General features: G+C 35.1%; 1 protein-coding gene across 1 annotated transcript in view; it reads right to left on the minus strand.

Moving 5' to 3' along the window:
- Window positions 1–17,091, minus strand: part of PPEF1 (protein phosphatase with EF-hand domain 1) — a 185,454-nt gene extending 168,363 nt beyond the window's left edge. Inside the window, exons 1-3 of the mRNA XM_044669261.1 lie at window positions 16,992–17,091; window positions 11,088–11,215; window positions 7,277–7,337 (exon numbers count right to left, since the gene is read on the minus strand). Coding sequence (XP_044525196.1) covers window positions 7,277–7,337; window positions 11,088–11,215; window positions 16,992–17,091 — 289 coding nt within the window. The remainder of the gene's footprint in view (window positions 1–7,276; window positions 7,338–11,087; window positions 11,216–16,991) is intronic.
- Window positions 17,092–26,899: the final 9,808 nt, after the last annotated feature.

The raw sequence follows: 26,899 nt of genomic DNA on the forward strand, positions 1-26,899 counted from the left end.
TAGATTACTTTTTTCCTAGGAATTTGGCTGAGAAAATAGGAGAGATATAGCATGATAGCTAGAGGAGATCATAAGGTACATTAAAGACTTTTTAAGAATGGAGGAGAATTGGACATGTTTTAAAGCAGTAAGAAAGGAACCAGCTGACATAATGAGATTAAATATTTGAGAGATAGGATAACCGAAGATGTTATTTGCTTAAATAAGGTAGAAGGAGGTAGGATCAAATGTTCACTTAGTGGAGTTGATTTGGGCAAGTAGACTTTTTCTCAGAGCCTAGGAAAACAACCAAGGAAAAGTCAGCTAGGGAGCACAGTTAAGTGGCTCAGTGGATTGAGAGCCAGGCTCAGAGAGAGGTCTTGGGTTCAAATCTAGTCTTAGACACTTCCTAGCTGTGTAACACTGGGCAAGACATTCAACTCCCATGACCTAGCCTTTACCATTTATCTGCCTTGGAACCAGTACATAGTGTTGATTCTAAGATGGAAGGTAAGGGTTTGTTTGTTTGTTTGTTTGTTTGTTTGTTTGTTTGTTTGTTTGTTTGAGGTCAGGGAAAAAAATCCATCAAATTAGTTATTATGATGTCCCTTAGCATTGGTTCAAACCATTGTATTGATCTCACTCTAAATTTTAACCCAGTATCTTATGTTTAATTAAATAAACATTTCTTTAATGCTTACTATAGGTAAGGCATTTTGCATATCATTAATTTTTACAAAGCATTACTAAAAACATTACATTAAAATTTTTACTCTAACTCAGTATATAAGAAAATAGAACTGAAATATCTTTCTTTTCTCTTTCCTAAATACACATAAGCATTTTTTGTTGTTCTTCCAACTTTTTGTCTGGCTAGACAAAATAATGTAATGTATTTTCTTTTTAAAAACAGGTAAATGCAAAGGCTCTGTCTCTAGCTATAACTTTGTCATTTTTGATAAGTTTTTCCATCTCCTCTCAAAGGGAGAATGAAGAGATTGGCCGTATGTATTTCCCTTTCTTCTTCTCTGATAGCTAGCCTAAACTTGAAGGAATGGTGTTTTCCTTAAGATATGAATTACTGAGGAATGCTAGACTCACAATTTAACTTTAGAGGTCTGTATAATAATTACCAGAGATTCTGATAATGTTGAATAATAAGAATAATCTTACCTAGGTGTTTAAGAAAACCCAAGTGAGAAGTGAAGGGATACTTTTTTTGGTTTTCAAAAAACTTGGTAGCTTCCTCTTGAGAGGATAACATCCTACCCAGGATGGAAGGGAGAGGGAAAAACATTAATTATGAGAAGCTTGCTAATACCTTATCAATATTCTCAAAATTTGAGATAACTTAAACTATCCTGTTGTCGTCCCAATTCATAATACCTGTAGAGGACCCAAATGGACTGCACCTGTGTTATTAGTCAGATACAGGAGTGGCTTTTCAGAAGAAAGGACAGAAATCAAGGGACAATGGCAATGATGAGGTAGACTCAGAGATAATAAGAGCAAAAGGTTACATCTCTTCAGGTAGTTGGCAAAGCCTATAATAATAGAAAGAAAGCTAAATGGCACAGTGAATAGGGAATTGAGCATGGAATCAGGAAGACTTGGGTTCAAATGCAGCCCCAGATACTGTATTGTAGCCTACAGTAGTGAGAGTGGACCCCGGTAAAATCAAAGCCTCACATGAGAACTCAACCCTTTCTCTCTCCAAAATACTGAATGTTCTTCCAAGAAATTATTGTTGCAGGAATTCTGTGAGAAGAACATACAGTATTCTGTGAGAAGCTGGTCACACATTGACATGTTGAATTATCACCTATAGAAAACTCTGTTTAGAGCCACCTAGGTAATTTAAATCCATTGTTTCCATCCTGTTAATCCTTGACTTCCATTATAAGTGATCTAATCCTTCCGCCTGATTCAACCCTCTATAAATATCTTCCTGAAATACTAGCTGTGGAAAAACTTGCCAATTGCTTGTCATCAGTTCTCCTGAGTCCATCTGCATTCTTACACCTCCAGACCCCCAACCAGGTGATCCCTAGTGATCCTGACACTGTATGAGCCTAAAAAAGTCATTAAAAAAATTTCTGTTTGCATCAGTTTCCTCAACTGTAAAATAGGCATAATAATAGTATCTGCATCCTAGGGTTGTTGTAAGGATCAAGTGAAACTATATTTGCAAAGCAATTAGAATCACAGTGCCTGGCAGAGGGTACATGCTAGATAAATGCTTGCTATTATTATTATATTAGTTTAGACCAGGGACTCTTGGTCTTTTTGGGTCATGGATCTCCTCTTTGTCTTAAAACCTATGGATTTCTTCTTAAAATATTTTTTTCAAAGTTTAAAATAAAATACATAGGATTTGAGTGATGAGGTTCAAGCCAGATTAAAAAGTGGTTAAGAGATGAAGAGAGAAAGAAGGGACAACAAAATAAGATAAATGTTTATATGAGTTTGACCATAGGAGAGAATTCTATAGCTTGAAAATATGATAGAAAAATGACAGAAGCAAGTGGGGGGTTTTATTTTTTAGGATAGGGAGACCTGGGCATATTTGTAAGCAGATGAGAAGTAGTTAGGGAGAAGCTGAATGTAAAAGAGAAAGAAAGCAGAGAAGATAATTGTGAGAGCAATCCGTAGAAGATTTTTTAAAAAGATGGAATCAATGGTATCAGCAGAAGAGTTAACCTTGATGAAGAGGTCTTTTCATCAGAGTAAACTAGCAGAGACTAGGAGAGCATAGATGTTAAGGAGTTTTGAGATGTAGAGAAGAGTGAGATCTTAGGAAAAAGACTCTATTTTCTTTCTATAAAGTCCTAAAAAGTTAAGGAAAATGAGAGACCTAAGGAGAGCTAGTTTTAGAACAGTTTCTGTCTAAACAGTAACAATCAATTAGAAAATTTTTTGAAAGATTGCCTTGCTAGATGACAAATTTGTAGTAGAATACATCTCAAGAGCATTCAGGTCTAATGAATGGAATAAGAGGAGGATGCTAAGAATAATCCTGGGTTGAGGACTGTTAAGAAATAAGCAAAGGGATACAAGAGAAGGGGACAGTGTAATGCTGAATTGGTTAAATATAGGGTCAAGATTGGGAAAATAGTAAAGTGAAGTCAGAACAGCCTGAGAAAGTATTGAGGATGGAGAGACTAAAGGTCACAGTGAGGATAGAGGATATATTTAGGAGGGATGAGGAATGAAAAAATGATAGCAGGTTGGATAAGAGGGTATCAGAACTCTTGGGCATGGAAATAAAACACTGTGGGTGACATGAGAATTAAGAATGTGACCATCCTTCTGAAATGCTAAAAGGAATGGAGGAGTAGGTCATGAGGGTTGAGACAACTGAGGAAATGGGAGGCATTTACATACATGATGAAATCTCTTAGAATGAGGACAGAAGTTGGGATAAAGATGAAGACTGGGAGCCCAGTACTAAACTCTTTGACAGAACAAGGTTAAGTTCTGATAGAAAACTGTCACTAGGATATGGAGTGGGGAGAACTAGGCACAAGACAGAAAGAAGACAGAAAGAGAATTGCTAAATTAGCTCAGCTCTAATATCTTCTAGGAGTAGGGAAAGGGTTTTCAATGAAGACTAATGGCATATATGGAAGAAATGTTTGACTGGGATGACAAATGTAAACTTTGACCTTTGAACAATGTTTTTCCATCAACAAATTAATTGATCTATAAAAACATAAAGTCTGATACATTAGCTTCAACCAAGATTTTGGTCCACTCAACCTATTTAATCCACCTAGATAATGCCATAATACCCAAGACAATTTGGGGGAAAATATTTTAATATTTAATTAATCATATCATATGTAATATATAATTAATTTAATTACTTAATATGACTACAATGTTGTTAATCAAGCATATTTTCCATGTAAAGCCAACAAATAACCAAGAGAAAAATTAATTCAAGACTTCCTATATACCATCTTCTCTCTAGATTTTCATGAAAGTTTGATATACAGCAACTACAATAACATTAATGAAGGTGAATTAAAAGGATGAAACAGATAAAACATAATGACCAATGTTGACTCTAGATAATTTAATATTAGACCATGTATCTGCTCTTTTCTGGGAGACTACAAAAGCCACCTTATACATTACATTAATCATGGTGACTGCACTGGATAGTTTTGTTTTTATATCATTTTTATTGTTGTTTTTGTAAAATAAGATATTAGGATGCTATTACTGGTTAGTGATTGATGACTAAAAACCAAAACACATCAATGAAACATTTAATCTAAAAGAGATAACAGGGAGGCCAGGTAGATGGTTCAGTGGACTGAGAGTCAGGCCTAAGGACGATCCTAGTTCAAATCTAGCCTCCGATACTTCCTAATTGTGTGACTCTGGGCAAGTCACTTAACCTCAGTTGCCTAGCCCTTACCACTCTTCTGTCTTGGAATCAAGAAGGTAAGGAGTTATAAATAAATCAATCAATAAAATAGATAATAGAAAATCTAGTTGAAATCCAGGTCTAATTGCATTATAGAAGTTACCAATTCAAAGGGAAAAATCATATTGGCATTAACGAGAAAACGTAGAAATAGGCCTAAATTTGACCAGAACCTTTATAAAGAGGGAATGATCTTTAAAGTCTTTATTTTGATTTTGAAAAATGCAAGTATCAGATAAATAACACTATTAGAAAGAAGAAAATTTTATTTATTGTGTAATTAAATGTCTAGAAACTCTAAGAAGTCAGATGTTGCCTAAGTTCTGAGATATGATAGATTACCTTAAGGTCTTCTCAAAAAATTATTAGTATTTCAAAACACACTTTGAGTGATTAAGACATTTTCAGTTTCATTCTACATACTTGACTGTGGGAATTGAAAGATTATGAATTATAAGTATCATTTGAACAGGTCACAAGAAATTAATAGGTAATTGACAGAGGTAATATACACATATTTTTCCATTATTAGATTTTCTCTTAGAAGTCACTTTGCTGAAGAAAAAGAAGCGAAATTGATTGTCTGCAGAGATCTACAACAAACAGAATGAGAAAAGTTTTTTTTTATTTTTTTAAGTTCCTTCTCCATCAAATTTGATCTCAGGAACTATTCCATGAATCACTAAGCACTTTAATCTATCTGAGAAAGTTGCAGGGGGTTTCAAATGATTATCAATTAAAACATTACTCTTCCCACCACTCTTGGTAGGACTTTCATCTAGTTTCTAAGGATGTCATAAAATATCATAGACATTCTGAATGGAGTAAACAATGTTAAGTCAAAGTTATGTGCTTTGATGCCTGGAAACTGCCTCTTAGAAAATACATTTAGATTCTCATTTGTTTATAGCTACACATTCTTAGAGAATAATGAAGATTGATTTACAAAGCAAAATTTTACAGAAATTGTATTTCCATAGAATGAGTTTCCCACACATTTATAATTTGTATTGGCCCTGGCCAAGACACTTAACCTCTTTCAATCTCCATTTCTTGATTGGTATATATCCTGTTCTGATCAAATGAGATCATACAATTATTTTTCATAGCCTAACATATTTTGCCTAAAACTTTCCTAATTGGTAGCACAAGTGGTGATAGTAATCCTTCATGGGAATGGTATTGTTACAAGGGCTTTAGAGAGAAAGAAACATTCTTTCCTTCTTTGAAAGATCCACAAGTGGTTCCAGATTTCTGGGGAGATGCAGGGAAAAAGAAAAGAGACTTTGGGAAATAGTAAGCATGTAGAGGTTCTAAAAGTCCTTCCCAGAGAAGGAATTGAATAATGTCTCTTTGCTCCAAATCTCTTACACCAATACTGTCCCTCAAGATGCAGTCATGCATCATCATTCTCTCCATCAATTAGGAGTTTCATACAAAGTGTTCCTGGTTAGAAACCTGAGATACATGTCAGGTCACTGGAGCAGTGGAGAGAGTAGTAGACCTAAAGTCCTGGAGTCGGGAAGATTTGCATTTGAATCCAACCTCAGATATTCACTGGCTGTATGACACTGGGCAAGTCACTTAACCTTTGTCTTTCTCAGTTTCATCATCTGTAAAGTGAGGACAATCACAAAATCCACTCCCCAAAGTTATTTTACAAAGCAAATGAGATAGTATTTGTAAAGTTTCTGGAGGGGTTTATATAGCTCAGTGAAATGATGAGTTATCCCATGAAGGGTTACCCAAGGTAGGTTATAATGGAGAATTCCAACAAAAGGTGATCCACCAGAGAAGAAAATAGCAAACCACATCAGTATCTTCGTTAAGAAAATGCCATAGATAGTATTAAAATGATAAAAGATCTGACACCAGAAGATGAGTCCCTCAGGTTGAAAGTTGACCAACATTCTACAAGGGAAAAGTACTGGGCAACTACAAAGAGCTCTAGTCTTAATGAAGTTGCAGAATCAAAACTGAAAGGAAGCTCAGCCATGAATGTCTAGTGATAAAATGAAAGCCCAGAGCTGTAAAGATCAATATTGCAGAGGATCCTGGAATGTAAGATCTATAAACTAAGGTAAGTTGAATGTGGTCAAGGAATTGGGAAGATTAAACATTAATCTCATGGCTATATCCTGATGTTGGCTAAGATAGAAAGCAAAAGGAAAAGGGAATGGTAGAGGATGAGATGGATAGATAGTGTCATGGAAACAATGAATATGAATTTGGACACCTAACATCATGACAATCTTTCGAAAAATGAAAAAATTCAATGTTTCCTCAATAGCACATAAATCAGCCAATTAGACTGATTTTTTTTCTCTTGGATGGATCAATTATTTGTCGCCATATTAGCACAGCTTGTATAATAATCTCTTTCATTTCTTAGCATTCCTATATGGGCAGAATTTCTAAAATAAAAGACGTCCCTAATAAATCCATAACAATAACTTGGTTCTCTCTGACTCTCCCTAGGTAGCTAGGAGAAGTGATAGATAAAGAATTGGAGCCAGAGTCACAAGACCTGCATTCAAATCCACCACAGACACTTGCTGTGTAATCCTGAACCAAGGAAGATCCCTTTAACTATGTCTGTTTTGGTTTCCTAATCTCTGAAATGGGGATAATAGAAGCACCTGTTTCCCAGGATTGTTGTGAGAATCAAATGAGAAAACACATGAAAAGCACTTGGCAAACCTTAAAGTTTAAATAAATATATGAATGGTAGTGGTAGCAGTGGTAACTATGGCAGCAATTATCTAAGAGTTCAAGAACAGATGTAATTCTTTATTTTGCCTCACTAAAAAAATTTATCTTTCAAAGTCATTTCTTAACTCTATTTTCAACTTATCTTCTTACGCATAGATTCCTCCTTTTTCTGTGTGTAGTTTTCCAACATGAATGTGAAAAAGTTGGCAAGCTGGGGAACAAAAAGAAAACAAAAATCAAAAATGTCATTCAAGTCACAAAACACTAAGATCACAAACATCTTTTTTTTTTTCAACCCTTACCTTCTGTCTTAGAACCAATGCTGTATTGGTTCTAAGGCAAAAGAGCAGTAAGGACTAGGCAACGAGGGTTAAGTGACTTGCCCAGAGTCATATAGCTAGGAAGTATCTGAAGCCAGATTTGAATCTAGGATCTCCCATCTCTAGGCCTGGCTCTCAATCCACTGAGCCACCCAGCTGCACCCCACCAAACATCTTCATTTTGGTCTCTCTATTTACTTTTTCTTTGTGGGCAACAGGAGATACAGAATTGAGGGGGGAAATGATCAATCCCATATGGTCTTCTATAAAGGCACTGAAGTCTCACCAATCTAAATCATTTGCTGCTAAGATTAAAATTTAAAAAAATTTTTTTACCATGCCATGTGCTAGGGAGAATACAAAGTTCCCAAAGAACAGAGTTCCTGCCCCTAGGAGCTTACAATCTATCAGAACTATATGAGATCCCTAGGTGGCCATTTTGACTGGAAAGGAGAGTGTGCAAAAGAGAATAAATTGAAAAGAAGACTGGAAGAGAACATAGCCATATTGAAGAGTGCTTTAAATCTTATTCTGAAAATATTCTGATTTTAAAGGTAATTGGGGGGAGGGGGCTGCGGCTTGGTAGCTTAGTGGACTGAAAGCCAGGCCTAGAGACAGGAGGTCCTAGGTTCAAATCTGACCTCAGACACTTCCCAGCTGTGTGACCCTGGGCAAGTCACTTGACCCCCATTGTGCCCACCCTTACCACTCTTCCACCAAGGAGCCAATACATAGAAGTTAAGCGTTTAAAAAAAAATAAAACAAAATAAAGGTAATGGGAAACTACTGAATTTTCAGTTAAGATATGGTCATATCTATGCTAAAAATTTTTAATCTGGAACCTGTGTGAAGGAGAGATTAGACAGGAGAGAGAGGCTAGAAGGTTTTTTGGTGGGAAAAGAAAATTTATTTTTGGCTGACAAAATATGAATGTATTTGTAAATATACCTGTAAAGGCTTCAAAATACAGATTCTATATAATAATAGCTGATATTTAGATAGAGATTTAAAGATGGCTATGTATCCATATCTCATATAGCTTCAAAGGAACATTTAGCATAGTAACTTCAAAAAAATGATTACCAGTTCGTAATTTGCTGCTATACTTCAGGTAACAAATAATAAGAATCAAAATTGGAATGGTGGCTATGAGTGAAAAGGAGAAATGTGGAAAGTGTTATGGATCAGCTATACTTAATAACTGGCTAAATATGGGAGGAGAGGTAAACAACAAGGAAGAGTTAAGTATGACAGTTTATACAAATCAGAAATTAAACAAGAATTGATTAAGCATGTATTATGTGCCTAGCACTATACTAGTCCAAAAACAAAAACATTATTTCTACTTTTTGTGGAGTAACTCTCCTATAAACCCTATTTCATGAGAAAGCCAATCTGGAACAATGATTCTGATTTCTGACTGTCTTTTTGGTACAACAAAGAGCTGAGGTAGCTAGGTGGGCAGAATGGATAGAATGTCCAGTCTGGAATCAGGAGAACCCGAGTTCAGATCCATCCTCAGAAACACTGCTGTGTAATCCTGGGCAAGTCACTTAACTCTGCCTCAGTTCCTCATCTGTAAAATAAGGAAGACCTGAGTTTAAATCCAACCTCAAACACTTGCTAGTTGTGTGATCCTGAACAAGGCATTTAACTCTATTTGCCTTAGTTTCCTTATCTGCAAAATGAACTGGAGAAGGAAATGGCAAATCATTCCAGTATCTTTGACAAAAACAAACAATAACAACAACAACAAAAGTTAAATGAGATCATGAAGAGTCAGACACAAGAGAACAACTCCAGGACTAACTCTGCTACTAACATTACAACATTGACTAAGCTACTGAAATTCTTTGAGCTTTAGTTTTTTCATTTTGAAAAACTAAATTTTAGTATAAACAATCCATTTAACTCTATAACAATGTGTTATTTGGGGTCCTTGATCTTAATATCAAGATTCATGATATAAACTTCCTGTGGATGCTTAGGGGACTTGAGAACTACATTTCCCATGATTCAGCGGGCTTCCTTCCCTTATGTCATGAAGTAAAACAACTTAAACAGAAGCTTAAATAGGGAGATTGGGATTGGTACCGCTCTTTCCTGCAGAACAAGCCAAGGTGGGCAGAGGTAATGGCAGGGCATTTGAATTAGATCTTAGCAGGCATGTGGCCTTCTTAATTACTAATATCGCTTTAAATAAACTATCAAATATTTTTAACATATCGATCTATATCAATATTATTCGTAACAACAGTCAATGATTCTGTGAACTCTAAGAACTAAGTACCATCTCCTCCCAAATTATCTACTTAATTCTCTTGATTACTTCTGAGGTATTCACAGGAAGATATGGTTTGATATCTGCTATAAAAGCTGTCCATCAGTAGGTGAGGTTCAGCTTGGATATAAATTACTTGACCATCCACAAAAGCATTGGAAGGGACTCTCTACCAGTTCCCCTCAGTTTAAAATGACAGTTTTTCTGACCTATACTTTATTTCATGATACCTTCTTCTAAAGTACCTTCAGTTTTCTCTGCTCCTTCATTCAGTCCAAAAAGTCTCCCAGCCCTATCTGATCTTTCCATCCTGCACTTGGCTCTTACAAGGTAAGAGAGTATAGAATACTAAGGGAAGGATTTTATTTTTTGGAAGTTCTTTATATATATATATATACATATATGTATATATATACATATATGTTTTTTTTTGGTCTGCACTCTTATTTATTCCTTTGTGACTTGAGGTGCTTCAGAATTAAATGAGTTCATAACAAGGAAAAAGTCTACATGTTTCACGAACTTGGGACAAAGGTCTGTCCTTGATACAAATTGGTTGGCCTTAGCAGAGCTTGGTTCATGTGTGCAATTACAACTGATGGAATAAATAATTTAAACAACAAATAAAAGTTTAAAAGAAAAAAGAGGGGGCAGCTGGGTAGCTCAGTGGATTGAGAGTCAGGCCTAGAGATAGGAGGTCCTAGGTTCAAATCCGACCTCAGACACTTCCCAGCTGTGTGATCCTGGGCAAGTCACTTGACCCCCATTGTCCACCCTTACCACTCTTTTACCTATGAGCCAATACACAGAAGTTAAGGGTTAAAAATATATATATATAAAGAAAAAGAAAAGAAAAAAACGTGTCTGAGAAAACTAAATCTCAAAGAATTTCAAAGATTTAGCCAATGTTGCGTTGTTAGTAGCAGATTTGGTCCTAGAGTTGTTCAGTTGTGTCTGGTACAAAGTAAGAACTTAATAAATGTGCCTTCACAGGGCATCTAGGTAACTCAGCAGATAGATAGCCATGCCTAGAGACAGGAGGGCCTTAGGTTCAAATCTGGCAAGTCATTTAACATTGTTTAACTCAGTTCTTCAATTGTTAAATAAGGAAAACTGAATTAAAATCTAACATATATTTCCTGGATGTATGACCCTGGACAAATCATTTAACTTTAATTGCCTCATCCTTACCACTCTTCTGCCTTTCAACCAATATTTAGAGTTAATTCTAAAATGGAATGTAAGGTTTTTAAATAAATAAAAATAAAAAATTTTCATTTTCATTTGTGTACTTTTTCTTTAGATAGATGGTGAAGATGCATTTGCAAAAGAGTGGATAAAAGAACTTAAATGTACAGACCTGTAATTGATCTTGCTCATCAGCATACTCGATGCTCTCAAAGATTGTCAAGGCATGGCGCCTCCTTAATTCTAACCGAGCCTTGTAACAGCGGTACCAGGACTGAATGAGCACAGCTGCCTTAATGGCTAGCAGTCAACAGAAACAACAAAGACCCAGAAAGAGTTAGTACACAATGACAATGGAAGCAGCTGCTAAAGAATCTTAAAATGATTGAGCCTAAAAATTTCAATTCATTGTATGTCCTTTTTTTGGTATTTTTTGAAAATGCCAATTCTCAATTATTTGGAGATCCATTATCTAGTTTGTAGACTATCCAGATCTCCTGCTTTCTTCATTTCTTTTATTTATCCAATTTTTAATCAATCAAACCATTGCTTATAAGTACCAGTTTCAGGAATGAGAAGACAAAGGGAAAGAATTCAATCAGTTTCATTGTTTATGGGGTATAAAAATGAATAGGCTTTGTTTATGCATATTTATTCTCATGGAAAAGTTGAGTAATAGCTCCAATAAAAATAATTTTTATAACAAAGTTATATATTTATTTGTTTGTTCATTACATTTCAACTTCTAGAAACTCCTTCCTTCCCTCCCCTCTTTCATTAGAGAAGGCATCATTTAACAAAAATATATATATATATATAACTTATATATATATTATATATATAACTTATATATATTATATATATAACTTATATATATATATAACTGTCTTGCTTATTTCTATTTATCAGTTCTTTCTGAGGAGGCAGACTAACACAAGACATTCTTCAAGATCTCTGTTCTGTATATAATGTTCTTTTGGTTCTGCTTGTTTCACTCTTCATAACTTCATGTAAAGCCTTTCTATGTTTCTCCAAAATTAGCCTGCTCTTCATTTCTTATGCTGTAGTACTATGCTATCACAATCATATGCCACAACTTCTTTAGCCTTTCCCATTTGATGGGATCCCTTCAATTTCTAGTTCTTTGCCACCATAAAAAGGGCTGCTACAAACATTTTAGAACATGTAGTTTATTTTCCTTTCTCGCTGATCACCTTAGAAAATAAACCAGAGTGGTACTGCTGAGTTAAAAGTCATAAAGAGATTTGTAACTCTTTGATTTTAATTCCAGATTGTCCTCCAAAATGATTATATCAATTCATAATTTCACCAGGGTATTAGTGTCTCCATTTTTTCACATCCCCTCCAACATTTGTCACTTTGTCCTTTTATCATTTATTCCAATTTGATAGGTGTGAGATGATTGTTTTGACTTGCACTTCTCTGATCAATAATGATTTAGCACATTTTTTCATATAGTTATATACAGTTCTGGGTTCTTCATCCAAAAACTGTCTGTTCTTGTCTTTTGACCATGGATTAATTGGGGAATGGCTCGTATTCTTATATGTTTGACAAAGATCTCTATCTATTCTAGATGAGACCTCTTTCCAAGAAACTGTCTACAAAAAACGTTTTCCCAACTTACAGCTTTCCTTCTAAACTTGGCTACATTCGTTTTATTTATACAAAAAGTATTTAATATATATCCAACATTATCCATTTTACATCTTACAATGTTATCTATATCTTGTTTAATCATAAATTCTTCTCATTTCCATAAATCTGATAGGTAATATATTCCCTGTTCTTCTAATTTACTTATGATATTTCCCTGTATGCCTAGGCCATGCATCTATTTTGAACTTATCTTGGTAAATGTTATAAGATATTGGTCTATATCTAGTTTCAGCCAGATTGCTTTCCAGTTTTCCCAATAATTTTTATCAGCATTTCCATATATCACCAACAATGTCCTGCAAGAAGAGATAACCCATCAAAAATAACCTTAGATAGAACAAAATACCTAAAAGTATATCTTCTAAGACAAACCCAGGAAAATAAACATTATTATAAAACACTTTTTATACAAATAAAGTTAGAATTAAATAATTAAAGAAATATTCATTGCTTATAGATGGGCATATATTATTAATTATATAATTAAATGCGTTTAATTATATAACTATATATGTAATTAAACTGACAACATAATTAAATAATTATATATAATTAAGATGATAATATACATAATTAAAATAACAATCCTACCCAATCTACTTATTCAATGCCATCCCAATTAAATTACAAAAAAATTATTTGATTCAAGTAGAAAAATATAACAAAATTCATTTGAAAGAACAAAATGTCAAGAACATCAAAGGACTTAATGGAAAAAATATAAAGGAAGGCTATCTAGCAGTACCAAATTTCAAACTATATTACAAAAGTAGTAATTACTATCTGATACTGGCTAAGAAATAGGCATAATAAGATCATTTTGAAATAAGTTTTGTAATGGCTGTTTCCAGCTCCCAAGGGTAAACTTTGGTATATCAGCATGATAGTATCCCAAATGGTACCCCAGTGACCTGAGAGAGTTAATATGCCTCCTTAAGCATCATATTTAATTCTAGAAAGTATATGGTGCCTACCATTTCATTAAAACCTTTGGAAGTTCCCCATGAGATAACCATAAGGTCTGAATCATTGTTTCTCTGTCAAGAAACCACAACATAGAACAATTGAAATAACACACAGGAAATAATTAACAAAGTATTGGAACCCAAGTGTTCAGAACTCTTCTCATTCTATTGATGTTAATGGTCTACTCTTCTCTGAGAGGACCATTCTGTGCGGCTCCTCTTGCCTCTCTGTCCCAAGCCCCCACCTATCCTTGAACCATGTGTAGGTCCCCTCTTTCTATAGGTAAGTAAACATCTCCCTGCCTCTATGTAAAAAGTGCTCTGCAGAATGATCCATTTACATAAAGGGAGAACTCATGTGTATACACACACACTATATACAAGAATATATATATTATCTACAAGTATATGTATACATATACCTATGTACCCTTGGATATTTGCTACATATGCAAATATATACATACATATATAAATGTGTACATATGTATATATGTGTGTGTATATATGTATATATATATGTGTGTGTGTGTGTATATATTTGTTGAGTTCTGCTCAGGTATGTGTTGGATATACTATATAGAAATTCTCTCAACAAGTTCTCATTAAGCTTCTACCTGAGTGGAAGTGATAGTCAACCACTCTATCCCAAGGTAGCCTTTTCTAATTTGGGTTAGCTCTGATTATTAGGAAGTTTTCTCATTCTTTCAAACCTAAATCTGCCTCTATGCAACTTCCATTTATTGTTTCTAATTCTACCCTAAAAATCATTCTACTTGAAAGCCCTTAAAGTACCCGAATTCAGCTATCATGTCCCCACTAAACCTGTTTTAATTCTTCTCAGTTTCTTCAACTAATGTTCATTTCACATATTTTCCAGTCTTCTCTCCATCTTTAGGGCTTCTTCTGGACACAGTTAGTATTTCAACAGCCTTCCTAAAATATGGCCTCCAGAATTAAATGCAATACTCTCTATGTGGTCTACCAAGGGCAAATTACTGTCACCTCTTCTTATTATGCACTCAATGCCTTTCCTAACAAGATGTAAGTCATCATCAGTTTTTTGGGCTGTACTGTTGTACTGTTGGTTTGTAGTGAACTTATAGTCCACTAGAACTATTGTTTAGATGTACTTCCCTCCTACCCATTTAAAATGTACTTTTTAGGGCAGCTGGGTAGCTCAGTGGAGTGAGAGTCAGGCCTAGAGACAGGAGGTCCTAGGTTCAAACCCGGCCTCAGCCACTTCCCAGCTGTGTGACCCAGGGCAAGTCACTTGACCCCCATTGCCCACCCTTAACACTCTTCCACCTATGAAACAATACACCGAAGTACAAGGGTTTAAATAAATAAATAAATAAATAAATAGATGAATAAATAAATAAAATGTACTTTTTGAACCCCAAAATAGTGGCTCTGCATTTACTTCTATTAAATTCATCTTATAGTAGGGCAATCATTCTAGCTTCTCAAGATGTTTTTGGATTTTGGCTCAGTTATGTAACATGTTAGCTATATCTCACAATTTTGTACCATCAAATTTTTTGTACTTCAATGTTTGGCATTCTATCCAAGTTATTAACAAAAATATTATGACAAATAATATATTTGATATATATTAGTATATAATGGCCTGTGACAAATTCTGGGGAATTCCACTAGAAATTTGCTTCCAAGTTAATCAATCCAGCAAGCTCCTATTCCTACTGTTAACTAAAACTAGGCTCTTTAAAGTTCACCAATGATTTTCCAATTGACAAACTTGGGAACATTTATCTTTTCTTTTTTATTCTGTACTTAAAAATACCCAAAAAAGAATATATGAATATACAAAGTCAGGCAGAAAAAGATGGTCACATGAAAAGGAAATTATCTTTATTACTTTTATAGCAATGATTATAAAACAATGAATCACATATATTACTTTAGATAAGTAAATGCAACTATGATTTTAGAAAGAGTTAGACTCAATTAGTACACTAACTGCGTATAAGATATCAGTCATAATGATATAATATTAACAATAGTAATGGAAAAGATAATACAGTGTGAGGTGTTAGAATATTATAGCTACCAATAAAATTAAGAGCCTCTGTTATTAGCTTTGGAATGTTAAGTGCTTAGCTTAACTGAATCTTGATTCCTAATAAGGAAAACAAAAATAATCATTTAGTCAGTTGTAGAAACTGGGAGTTTATTACAAAGACAAGATGGTATTTACTTTTGTGAAAGATCATAGATTCATCAGAGTTTATAGCCTAGAAAGGCAGCTTGGGTTTAATTTTAATTTTCGTCCCAGATCCAAATCAATCTGATAATCTGATTGTGTCAGTCTACTATTTGTAATATCAAGTAGAGATGACTGAAAATTGTATCCTGAATAGATTTATTCCCATATTTTCTGTTATTGTTACTTTCAAAATGCAATAATGAACAGTGCTTATGACACCATGAACCATTAACTCTAGATATTGAGATATTTAACAAAGACCTTGATTTTTGTAAATCTGATGTCCAAACAAGAAGTCTTAATTGGTGCTAAATCACAAGACAAAAGCAAATGGAGGCTACTTGTCTTAAAACTTTTTAATTTGAATTTATTAACTGTATTAGCTGTTATGTGGGTACTTTTAGGAGCAGCCAAGGGGCCTAGGCAGATGCTGATGATGGAATATGAAAGGGAAGGAGTCCCAAACCGCAGCTGTATATGAGTTTGATAACCTCCCACAGAGCAGGGTCAGGTCACCTTTAAGCCCAAGATTCTCTGCCACAGGCCCAGGGACTTAGAACCAAACCAGCCAAGACAGTTAGTAATATTTCCAGGAAGCAGACTGAAACTTCCTGAAACCTTAAAATAAAGATGGATAAACTGGCTTGGAAAAGTTTGCTCAATTAAAGTTGTAATGCAGATCTGACTGCTATTAATTAGATGGTGACGGTAAGGTAAGCAAGGCTCCAAGATTGTTTAGGCTTAAGGTTAACCAGGGTTTATTTGTAAACAACAGAGGGAAGGTAAGGGTAGGTAGGTGGGTAAAGGAAACCCTAAGGTCTTGCCTAAATCATTGATGTTAGTTAATCTTGAAGCACTAGTTGATGTTCCCTAGGTGCAGAGTATGAGAAAGCCTTGAAGGCAAATCCAGACTCTGCTGCTTGATGCTAAGCCCAGAGGCTGGCATGCCCCTGGGTCAGTTGCTGCTGTTCTTGGTTGTAGCTGTTCTCACTAGCTGGTAAGGTACGGATGTTGTCTATGCCAAGGAAGTATTGAATATTTGGTTAATAATGGAATTAGTCCCTACCTGCCTAACAGAAACTCACTCCCAAACCACCCTGGGGCCCAAAACTCTCCTTTCCTCCCTAACCCTCCATGTGAGTCAGAGAAGTGAAGCTCCCAGGAGTTTGAGGACCCCCTTTTATTCCCTGTCCTTAACTGTTACCTGTCACCCTGACACGGCCTGGGTGTTCTGCCAGGTTCTGTGTTCCAAAGTGGAAACTGCCAACTTGTACCCCCAGAAATATGGCTACCCATTTCTGCATCTTACATAGCAAATATACACCATACTTGAGTAATATATTCCGTACAGTTGATTTTATTAAACAATTAATTCATCAAAAGTCTATAAAACAGACTCTCTAAATGAGGTCTCTGCCACAGGCTGGGTGTGGTGAGACCTTCAGCTCTAATTTTCCACAGTTAAAGTTTGGCTTTTCAACTCAGAATGATGGTATAGATATTCTTATTTCTTATATACATATGAAATTGCAAATTTCTACTAAATGCTGCATGTTTTAAATATATGTACAGACACTTAATTTGATATGTTATTTCAAAGCCATCCTGCTTATCTATGCCTTCTTCTGACCTTCTGTTCTTTTTCATTTTTTTTAAATATTTAAATTACTCTATTTTTTTGGCAACACTATCATTAACCACTTTTATCCCTTTCTCACCTTCCAAAACTGAGAAAGAAAAACAAGACTCTTATAACAAATAGATGTAGTAAAAAAAAAAATAAAATCTATGAGTGGCTCTTATCCAGAACCATATGTTTCATGTTATACCTTGAGTCCACCAAGGGAAAAAGTTCCAAAATTAAGGACCCAAAATCTCAAGGTCATGGTCTCTAGAGGTCCAGTGGGCCAGTGAAATTTTCTGCAGAAGAGATGGTATGAAGAAAGCCATCTATCTCAAAGATTTCATTTTAATGGTATTTAGTAATATCTTCTTTTCAAACCCTTACCTTCTGTCTTAGAATAAATATTAAGTGTTGGTTCAAAAGCAGAAGAGTGATAAAGGCTAGGAATTGGGGTTAAGTGATATGCTCAGAATCATACAGCTAGGAAGAGCCTAAGGCCAGATTTGAACCCAAGCATCTCATGTCTAGGCCTGGCTCTCTTATCTACTGAACTACCTTGCTGCCCCTGTTTAGTAACATCTTATTTTATATCCAAAAGCTTAAATTCCGAATAGCCCAACATTTGAAAAGGATTGGATTCTCTAAATCTAATGAAAAAATATCAGTACATCTTCCTGAATTCAAATATGGCTTTGTATACCTACTAGTTGGTCAAGTCACTTAACCCTGTTTGCCTCAGTTTCCTCATCTGTAAAATGAGCTGGAAAGGGAAATGGCAAGCCACTGTAGTATCTTTGCCAAGTAAATTTCAAATGGGGTCACAAAGGGTAGGAAACAACTGAAACTACTAAACAAAGTGTGATTACCCAAGTCATCAATTCACTTTCAATAGTTAGAATATGGCCTAGACATACATAAATATGTCTTAGATTAAGACAGAAGGACTTTCCTCCTAAATGAAGGAATTCCACAATATTATATCTTTAGTCTTTTTTTCTTTCCCTTAGTGTTTTTGCTGACCTATGGCACCAGTTATCATTACTAAGTTAAGAGTTGCCAATTTTATATTTCCAAGTTTTATCCTTCTCTTGAATTCCAGAGCTAAATTTTTAACTGCTTACTGACCATTTCCAACCTAGATATTATCCTCCAAACCTCAAACTTATGTCTACAATTAAATTCATCTTTCCTAAATAAACAAAACCCTGCACCTTCTCCAGATTTCTGAATTTCTACTAATGATCTAACCAGTCTGAGTCATTAAGTTTTTAAGCCTCAGAGCTATCTCTTCACAATCCCTCAACTTCTCTACCAATACAACACTTGGTCATGTCAATTCTACATCTGCAAAAGATCTCAAATCATTTTTAAAAAATTCATCCATCATAAACACATACCCTATCAAAACTGTAGTTCAGCCTCCCATTACTCCTTGATGGCTTACTACAATCTCTTCCCAAATTGTCTCCCTGTTTCAAGTATCTCCTACATTTAATTCATTCTATATAATTCTGCCAAAGTAATCTTTCTTCCATTTGTTTCACTATCTATTTCTTCTCCTCCTTTGTCCCTTCTCTTTCCTAGCCCACTTAAGCAAGGAATTCAAAACCTTTCCTCCCTCTAATCTTTTATTTTTGTGCCTTTAAAAAAACTGTCCTTTTCTAAAAGAAAATCTTGCATCATTTTTTTCTTTTCATTATTTCTCTTCAAGTCTATTCTAAAATTTTATCTTCTGATTCATGTCTGAGGCTCTTATTTGTTCTTTTTTTTGTGTAACTCATGGGGCAAAGCTTCTGAAGTACAAGATTTGAGCTCTCTCTTCTATCTGATTTCTTTGTTAGTGCCTTTGTAGATCTTGTCCCAACCTTTTTTATGCTGTCTCACTACTTGATACATCAGTTGAAGAGGAAAATAATGTTGGCCTGGCAGAAGTTGCCCAATTTCCTAAATTCTGCGGCCGTGGCCCTTTCTCTGTCCTCTGTGTGGTCAGTCTCCATTACCACGTTCATACCATCCCAGTCTCATCTCTATGCCTCCTCTACTACTCAAACATTCTGGGTGCTGGCTGTCCAGTGAACTCATATATCTTGTCTTCGGGGAAATAACACTACCCAAGGAGATCCAACAATCTCTTTAAAAGGTGGTTCAGTAGATAGAGAGCCAGACCTGGAGACAGGAGGTTCTGGGTTCAAATATGACTTCAGACACTTCCTAGATGTGAAACCCAAGGCAAGTCACCTACCTCAGTTGCCTAGCCCTTACCTCTCTTCTGCTTTGAGACTGATACTCATTATTGATTTTAAGAAACAAGATAAGGGTTTGAAAAAGAAATAAACAAAGAAAAAGAAAGCCTCCAAATGTACACTTTTCCCATACTAAACCCAAAACAAAAATCCCCATCCATCTCCTCTATAGTCTATATATATAGACGTTCCTCCAGCTCCATAGTGCCAAACAGGCCCCTCTAATTCCTCCATCTCATTCACTTGCATCTTCTCTTCTTGCTGACAGACAAAAGGAATCACTATGCCTTCACTACTCAGCAGTGAATTCTGTAGGGATATATCAACTATACCCCTCTATTTACTTAAGCAACCTCCTTCTCTACTATTCCCTCCCACAAAAAAGCAATGTTTCACCTATAAAGAGTCAGAGTTCATGATACCTTGGTTCATTTCTTCCATTTTGTTTCTTCTTGTTCTTTAATTTCCCTTGAAATCTTGCCTCCCCCCCAAATGGTACAAAGGCAAAAGGCACCAACTATGGAGTCGGATGACCTGTTTTGAATCCCAGTTCTAGCACTTAAGTCATTTGGATAAATCACTTAGCCTCTGTGTGCCTCAATTTCCTTGTTTGTTAAAATGAGGAGGTTGAACTAGATAGCTTCTGATGTTCCTCCCAGCTCTAGGTCTTGTTTTAGAACTAGATTCTGACTATTTTATTTTTATCTTTATATCTATGATCAACACATAGCACAGTGACTAGAATATACTAGTTACCTAATAAAGTCATGTCGACATTGAGTAAATGGCAGATTTTCTCCAAATGGAGACTTAGGTCCTATGTACTCAACCTAGATGTCTCTAGTCATATCAGATACTGGTATATTAGCCTCAGAGACATATTTTCAGGAAATACAAAAGAACTCTTAAGATAAATCATTCTAATTTAATAATTCTAATTACTGGATCATAGAATGTTAGAGTTGAAAGGGACTTTAGAAGTTGAACCCATATCCAAAGGCACATGGTTGAACATATGTAACATATCCATCAAGTGGTTATCCAGCCTCTTCCTCTTAAAGATCTCCAGTCAAGGAGAACTTGCCAGTCCCTGATGTGGCCCATTTCACTTTTAGACCACTAATTGTTAGAAGCTATTTTTCCTGGCATTAAGTATAAATTGGCTCTTTGGTAACATATTGCTCTGGTTTTGCCCTCTGAAGATAAAACACTGCCACATGAAAGCTCTAAGAATACTGGAACATGACTCTTATGTTCTCCCTGGTTTTTTTTTATTCAGGCTAAATATGCACAATGTCTTCGATCAATCCGCATGAGCCATGAACCCAAGGTCTGGTTTTCTTTTTTTTTTAATATTTTTCCATGTTTACATAATTCATTTTCTTTCCCTCCCCTCTCCCAAATCCAATAAGCACTTCCACTGGGTTATACAAAATTTATCGCTTATGCTTATTTCCATATTATTCATTTTTACAATAGAGCAATCTTTCAAAACCAAAACCCCAAATCATATATTCATATAAACAAATGATAAGTCATTTGTTTTTCTTCTTTGTTTCTACTCCCACAGTTGTTTCTCTTGAATATGGATAGCATTCTTTCTCATAAGTCCCTCAGGCTTGTCTTGTATTAGCAAAGTCCATTACATTGTATTGTTCCACAATGTTTCACTTTTTGTGTATAATGTTCTCTTGGTTCTGCTCATTTCACTCTGTATCAGTTCCTGAAAGTTTTTCCAGTTCATATAGAAATCCTCCAGTTCATCATTCCTTACGGTATAGTAGTATTCTATCACCATCATATACCACAATTTTGTTCAGCCATTCCCCAATCAAGGGATAATCACTCATTTTCCAATTTTTGGTCATCACAAAGGGTGCAGCTATGAATATTTTTGTAGAAACATTTTTCATTATTATCTCTTTCATAGTAGGTACAAACCTGGTAGTGGTATTGCTGGACCAAAGGGTATGCATTCTTTTAAAGCCCTTTGCGCATAGTTCTCATTGCCTTGTTTTACACCAGCTTATCAATACCTTTCTTAAACTGTGACACTCAGAATTGAATGAAATACTAGGTTAAAGTACTAAGGAATATCATCTCTGTATTCATAGAACCTACACCTTTTTTTGATGTAGCACAAAACCGCATTAGTTTTTTTAACTAGAACATCATACTGCTGATTCATAAAGAGCTTACAATCCTCTAAAACCCACACAGTTTTTTCAAACCACTATCCATAGACATGCATAGAGGTGAGCAGCCGCTAACTGGCATATGCTTTACACCTCCTTTACTGCTATCTAACCATTCTTCTATCATCATCGTAAAAGATATTTGAATCCCACTGTAAGACTTTACAGTTATCTCTATGGAATTTCAGCATACTAAATTAATATCCCAATCAATATCTTTTGGTTCCTGACTCTGTTATCCTCTGTTTGGGCTCTCTCAGCTTTGCCTCATCTGCAGGGATGACATCTATGCCTTTAATCAAGAGACTGACATAAAGGTTAAACAATATAGGTCCAAGAACATATACCTGGGGCTTCCTACAATATTCCTCTTGTTAAGCTGATATTAAGCCATTAACAACCTCCTCTTTCGGGGTAGCTGGATAGCTCAGTGGATTGAGAGCCAGGCCTAGAGACAGGAGGTCCTAGATTCAAATCTGGCCTTGTACACTTCCTAGCTGTGTGACTCTGGGCAAGTCACTTGACCCCCAATTGCCTAGCCCTTATCACTCTTCTACCTAGGAGCAACCTAACACAGAAGTTAAGGGTTTAAAAAAAATTAAAAAACAAAAAACAACAAAAGCAACCTCCTCTTTGAGTCCAGACATTCAACCAGTTTCAAGCACAACTAATTGTATTATCATTTAGCCAACATCACTCCAACTTTTTCACAAAAAATAATTATTTGAGATAATTGATCATTTTCCTAAGTTTTAATTAAACCAAATTTATAGTCTACACATGACCTTTTTAGTATCCCCGTCAAAAAAATGAAATAATGTTAATCTGGCATGACCTATTCTTTAAACAACATATAGTTAGAATCTGGTTCTTAATCTGTTCTGCTTTCTGTTTCCATTTTATTGGTAAGTTCATTCCAATAACATTCATAGTTGTTAATACTGTGTATTTTCCTTCAACCTATTTCTTTCCAATTTCTCTTTCTTTTTACCTTGACCCTCTTTCAAAAGTCTGTTTTGCTTTTATCATTACTTCCCTTAATTTGCTTTCTCTTCTTTTAGCCCTACTCTCCTCTCATTCCCTCATCCTCCTACTTCCCTGTACAGTAAGATAGATTGCTATACCTAACTAAACATGTAGTTATTCCCTCTTTAAGTCAGTTCTGATGCAAGTAAGGTTCAAGTGTTACCCACAATCCCCATCTTCCATTCTACTATGAAAGGTCTTCCTTTTGTGCTTCTTTTAAGTGGACAAGTTTCCCCATTCTACCTCTCCCTTCCCCCTTCTCCCAGTGCATTCCTCTTTCTCACCCCATTTTGTCTTTTTTAATCATTCTATCATAATTAACTCACTCTCAATGCCTCCTGCCTATGTATACTCCTTCTAACTGCCCTTATAATAATAAAGTTCTTATGAGTTAAAAAGAATCATCTTTTCATGTAAGTATGTAAATAACTGATGATGGTGATGGAATACTACTGTGCTATGAGGAATGATGATCTGGAGGATTTCTATATGAAGCAGAAGAACCTCAATGAACTGATGCAAAGTAGCAGAGCCAAGAGAACATTGCATACAGATAGTGAAACATTGTGGAACTATCCGATGTAATGGACTTTACTACTATAATAATCTAGGACATTCCTGAGGGATTTATGAGAAAGAATGCTATCCACATTAAGAGAAAGACCTATGCCTGCCCTTTGATCCAGCCATACCATTGTTGGGTTTGTACCCTAAAGAGATCATAAATAAACAGACTTGTACAAAAATATTTATAGCTGTGCTTTTTGTGGTGGCAAAAAACTGGAAAAGGAGGGTATGTCCTTCAATTGGGGAATGGCTGAACAAATCGTGGTATATGCTGGTGATGGAATACTATTGAGCTCAAAGGAATTATAAACTGGAGAAGTTCCAGGTGAACTGGAAAGACCTCCAGGAATTGATGCAGAGCAAAAGGAGCAGAGCCAGAAGAACATTGTACACAGAGACTGATATACTATGGTAAAATCGAATGTAATGGACTTCTGTACCAGCAGCACTGCAATGACACAGGACAGCTCTGAAGGATTTATAGAAAAGAATGCTACCCACATTCAGAGGAAGGACTGCAGGAGAGGAAACACAGAAGAAAAACAACTGCTTGAACGTATGGGTTGGGGTGGACATGATTGGGGATGTAGACTCGAAACTACCACACCAATGCAATTATCAACAATTTGGAAATAGGTCTTGATCAATGACACATGATAAAACCAGTGGAAATGTGTGTCGGCTTGGGGGGGGAGGTGCGGGGGGTGAAGGGGAAAGTAGGAGCATGAATCATGTAACCATGTTAAAAATGAATATTAATAAATGTTAAAAAAATAATTAAAAAAAAGAAAGACCTATGGGAATAGAAACACAAAAGAAAAATATCTGACATCACTTATCACTTGTTTACATAAGTATATGATTTGGGGTTTTGGCTTTAAAAAATTGATCTGTTGAAAAAATGAATAATATGGAAATAGGTATCAAGTGATAACATTTGTACAATCCAGTAGAATTGCTTGTCAGTTCTGGGAGAGGTGAGGGAAAGAAAATAAATCATGTAAACACAGAAAAATATTTAGTAAAAATAAATACAAATTTAAAATGAAAAATAAATTCCTTCACACATACACACACACACAATGTAAACAATTTAACCTTATTGAATCCCTTATGCTTTCTCTTTCATATTTACCTCTTTATGCTTCTCTTGAGTCTTGTATTTGAAAATCATATTTTCTACTCAACTCTGGTCTTTTCATCAGGAATGATTGATCTTCTATTTCATTAAATATCTACTTTTTACCCTGAAGGATTATTCTTGTTTGCTAGGTAGGTGATTCTTGGTTGAATTACCTTGTGGAATATCATATTACAATACCTCTCTGATCCTTTAAAATAGAAGCTGCTAGATTTTTGTCTTATCCTGAATGTGGCTCCATGTTATTTGGCTTTTTTCTTATTAATAGAATTTATCCACCATTGTTCCTCCTCCCACTCCGCCCCATACAAAAAGAAGGCATCATATGGGGGACAGACATGTTCATACAAATTATGTTTTTCATATTTCCACCTTTCAGTTCACTCTCTGGAGGTAACACAATTTAGTCTTCAAGTATTAAATCTGTAGCTGTATATAATGTTCTCTTGGTTCTGCTCATTTTGCTGTTCATTATCCTGTGTAGTTTTTTCCCCAAGGTTTTATTAAAATTAGACTGTTCATCATTTCTTATGGCTCAGCAGTATTCCATCACAATCATATGCCACAATTTGTTTAGTCATTCCTAGAATAGGCATCTCCTCAAATTTAAGCTCTTTGCCGCCACAAAGAGAGCTGCTATAATTATTTTATAACATAAAGGTTCTTTTCCTTTTCCCCTGATCTCCTTGGAACACAGATGCAGGTATTGGTATTGCTGGGTCTAAAGGTACATAGAGTTTTATAACTCTCAATGTGTAATTCCAAATTGCTCTCCAAAATGGTTGGATTAGTTCACCACTCCACCAATAGTCTGTGTCCCCCTTTTTTCCACACCCCCTCCAATATTTGTCATTTTGCCTTTTTGTCATTTTAAGCAATCTGATGGGTATAAGATGATATCTCAGAATCATTTTCACTTGCATTTCTCTAATCAGTAGTAATTTAGAGAATTTTTTCATTTGCATATATATAGCTTTTATTTCCTCATCTCTGTTCAGATCTTTTGACCATTTTTCAATTGAGGTATATCTCATATTCTTATAAATTAACCAAGTTCTCTATATATTTTAGATGTGAGACCTCTGACTTACCCAGCCTGTCTATAAAAATTTTCCCTGAATTTTCTGCTTTCCTTCTAATCTTGGCAACATTTATTTTATTTGTACAAACCCTTTTCAATTTAATGTACTCAAAATTATCCAATTTACATTTCAAAATGATCTCTAGCTCTTGTTGACTCATAAATTCCTTTCCTATCCATAAATCTTATAGGTAATATGTTCCCTGTTCTAATTTATTTATGATATCCCTTTTATGTCTAGGCCATGTAACCATTTTTAGCTTATCTTAATTTGAATAAATAACATCTTAGTGTATACCTAATTTCTGCCAAACAACTTTCCAGATATCCTAATAATGTTACCAAATAGTGTTCTTATCCCCAAAACTTAGATCTATGCTTTTAAGTACAAATTTACTATAATCTTCTACTACTGTTTGTTGCATGTGACTCATTCCACTGATCTACCTTTCTATTTCTTAGCCCAGTACCAGATAGTTTTGATAATTACTGTTTTATAATAAAATACAGTACTCCTAGACCTCTTTTTTACATGGCTCTATGATACTTGAATTGTATCTTTTTATTTACTTGCAATATTTTCTCCTTGATTTAGGAGCTCTGGGATTTGGCTATAATGTTCCTGGGAGTTTTTATTTGGGGACCTCTTTTAGGAGGTGATCTTTCAATTTCTATTTTACCCTCTGTTTCAAGAATATCAGGACAGTTTTTCTTGGTAACTTCTTTTTATTTTAACTAATTTATTCAAAATAATTTAATTAATCTTTACCATCTGTTTTAGAATCAATATCAGTTCCAAGTATCAGTTCCAAGGCAGAAGAGTGAAAGGAGTTAGACAGTGGGGTTAAATGACTTACCCAGAGTTACAAAGCTTGAAAGTGTTTGAAGCCAAATTTAAACCCAGAACTTTCCCTCTCTAGACCTGGCTCTCTATCCACTGAGCCATATAGCTGTCCTGATAATTTATTGAAGTATGGTGTCTAGGCTTTCAGGTAATCTAATAATTCTTAAATTAATTCTCTTTGATCCATTTTCTAGGTCAGCTGTGTTCCCAATGAAATAGTTCACATTTTCTTCTTTTTTTTTGTTTGTTTTTTTTGTTTCTTGATGTCTTGGGGAATCATTAGTTTCTACTTGCCTAATTGTAATACTTGAGGAATTATTTTCTTCAATGAATTTTTGCATTTGGCCAATTTTTCCATTTGGTCATTCTATTTTATTAAAGTGTTATTTTC

Source organism: Gracilinanus agilis, chromosome 3 (genome assembly GCF_016433145.1).
Source record: "Gracilinanus agilis isolate LMUSP501 chromosome 3, AgileGrace, whole genome shotgun sequence".
In the NCBI taxonomy this organism is placed as follows: domain Eukaryota; kingdom Metazoa; phylum Chordata; class Mammalia; order Didelphimorphia; family Didelphidae; genus Gracilinanus; species Gracilinanus agilis.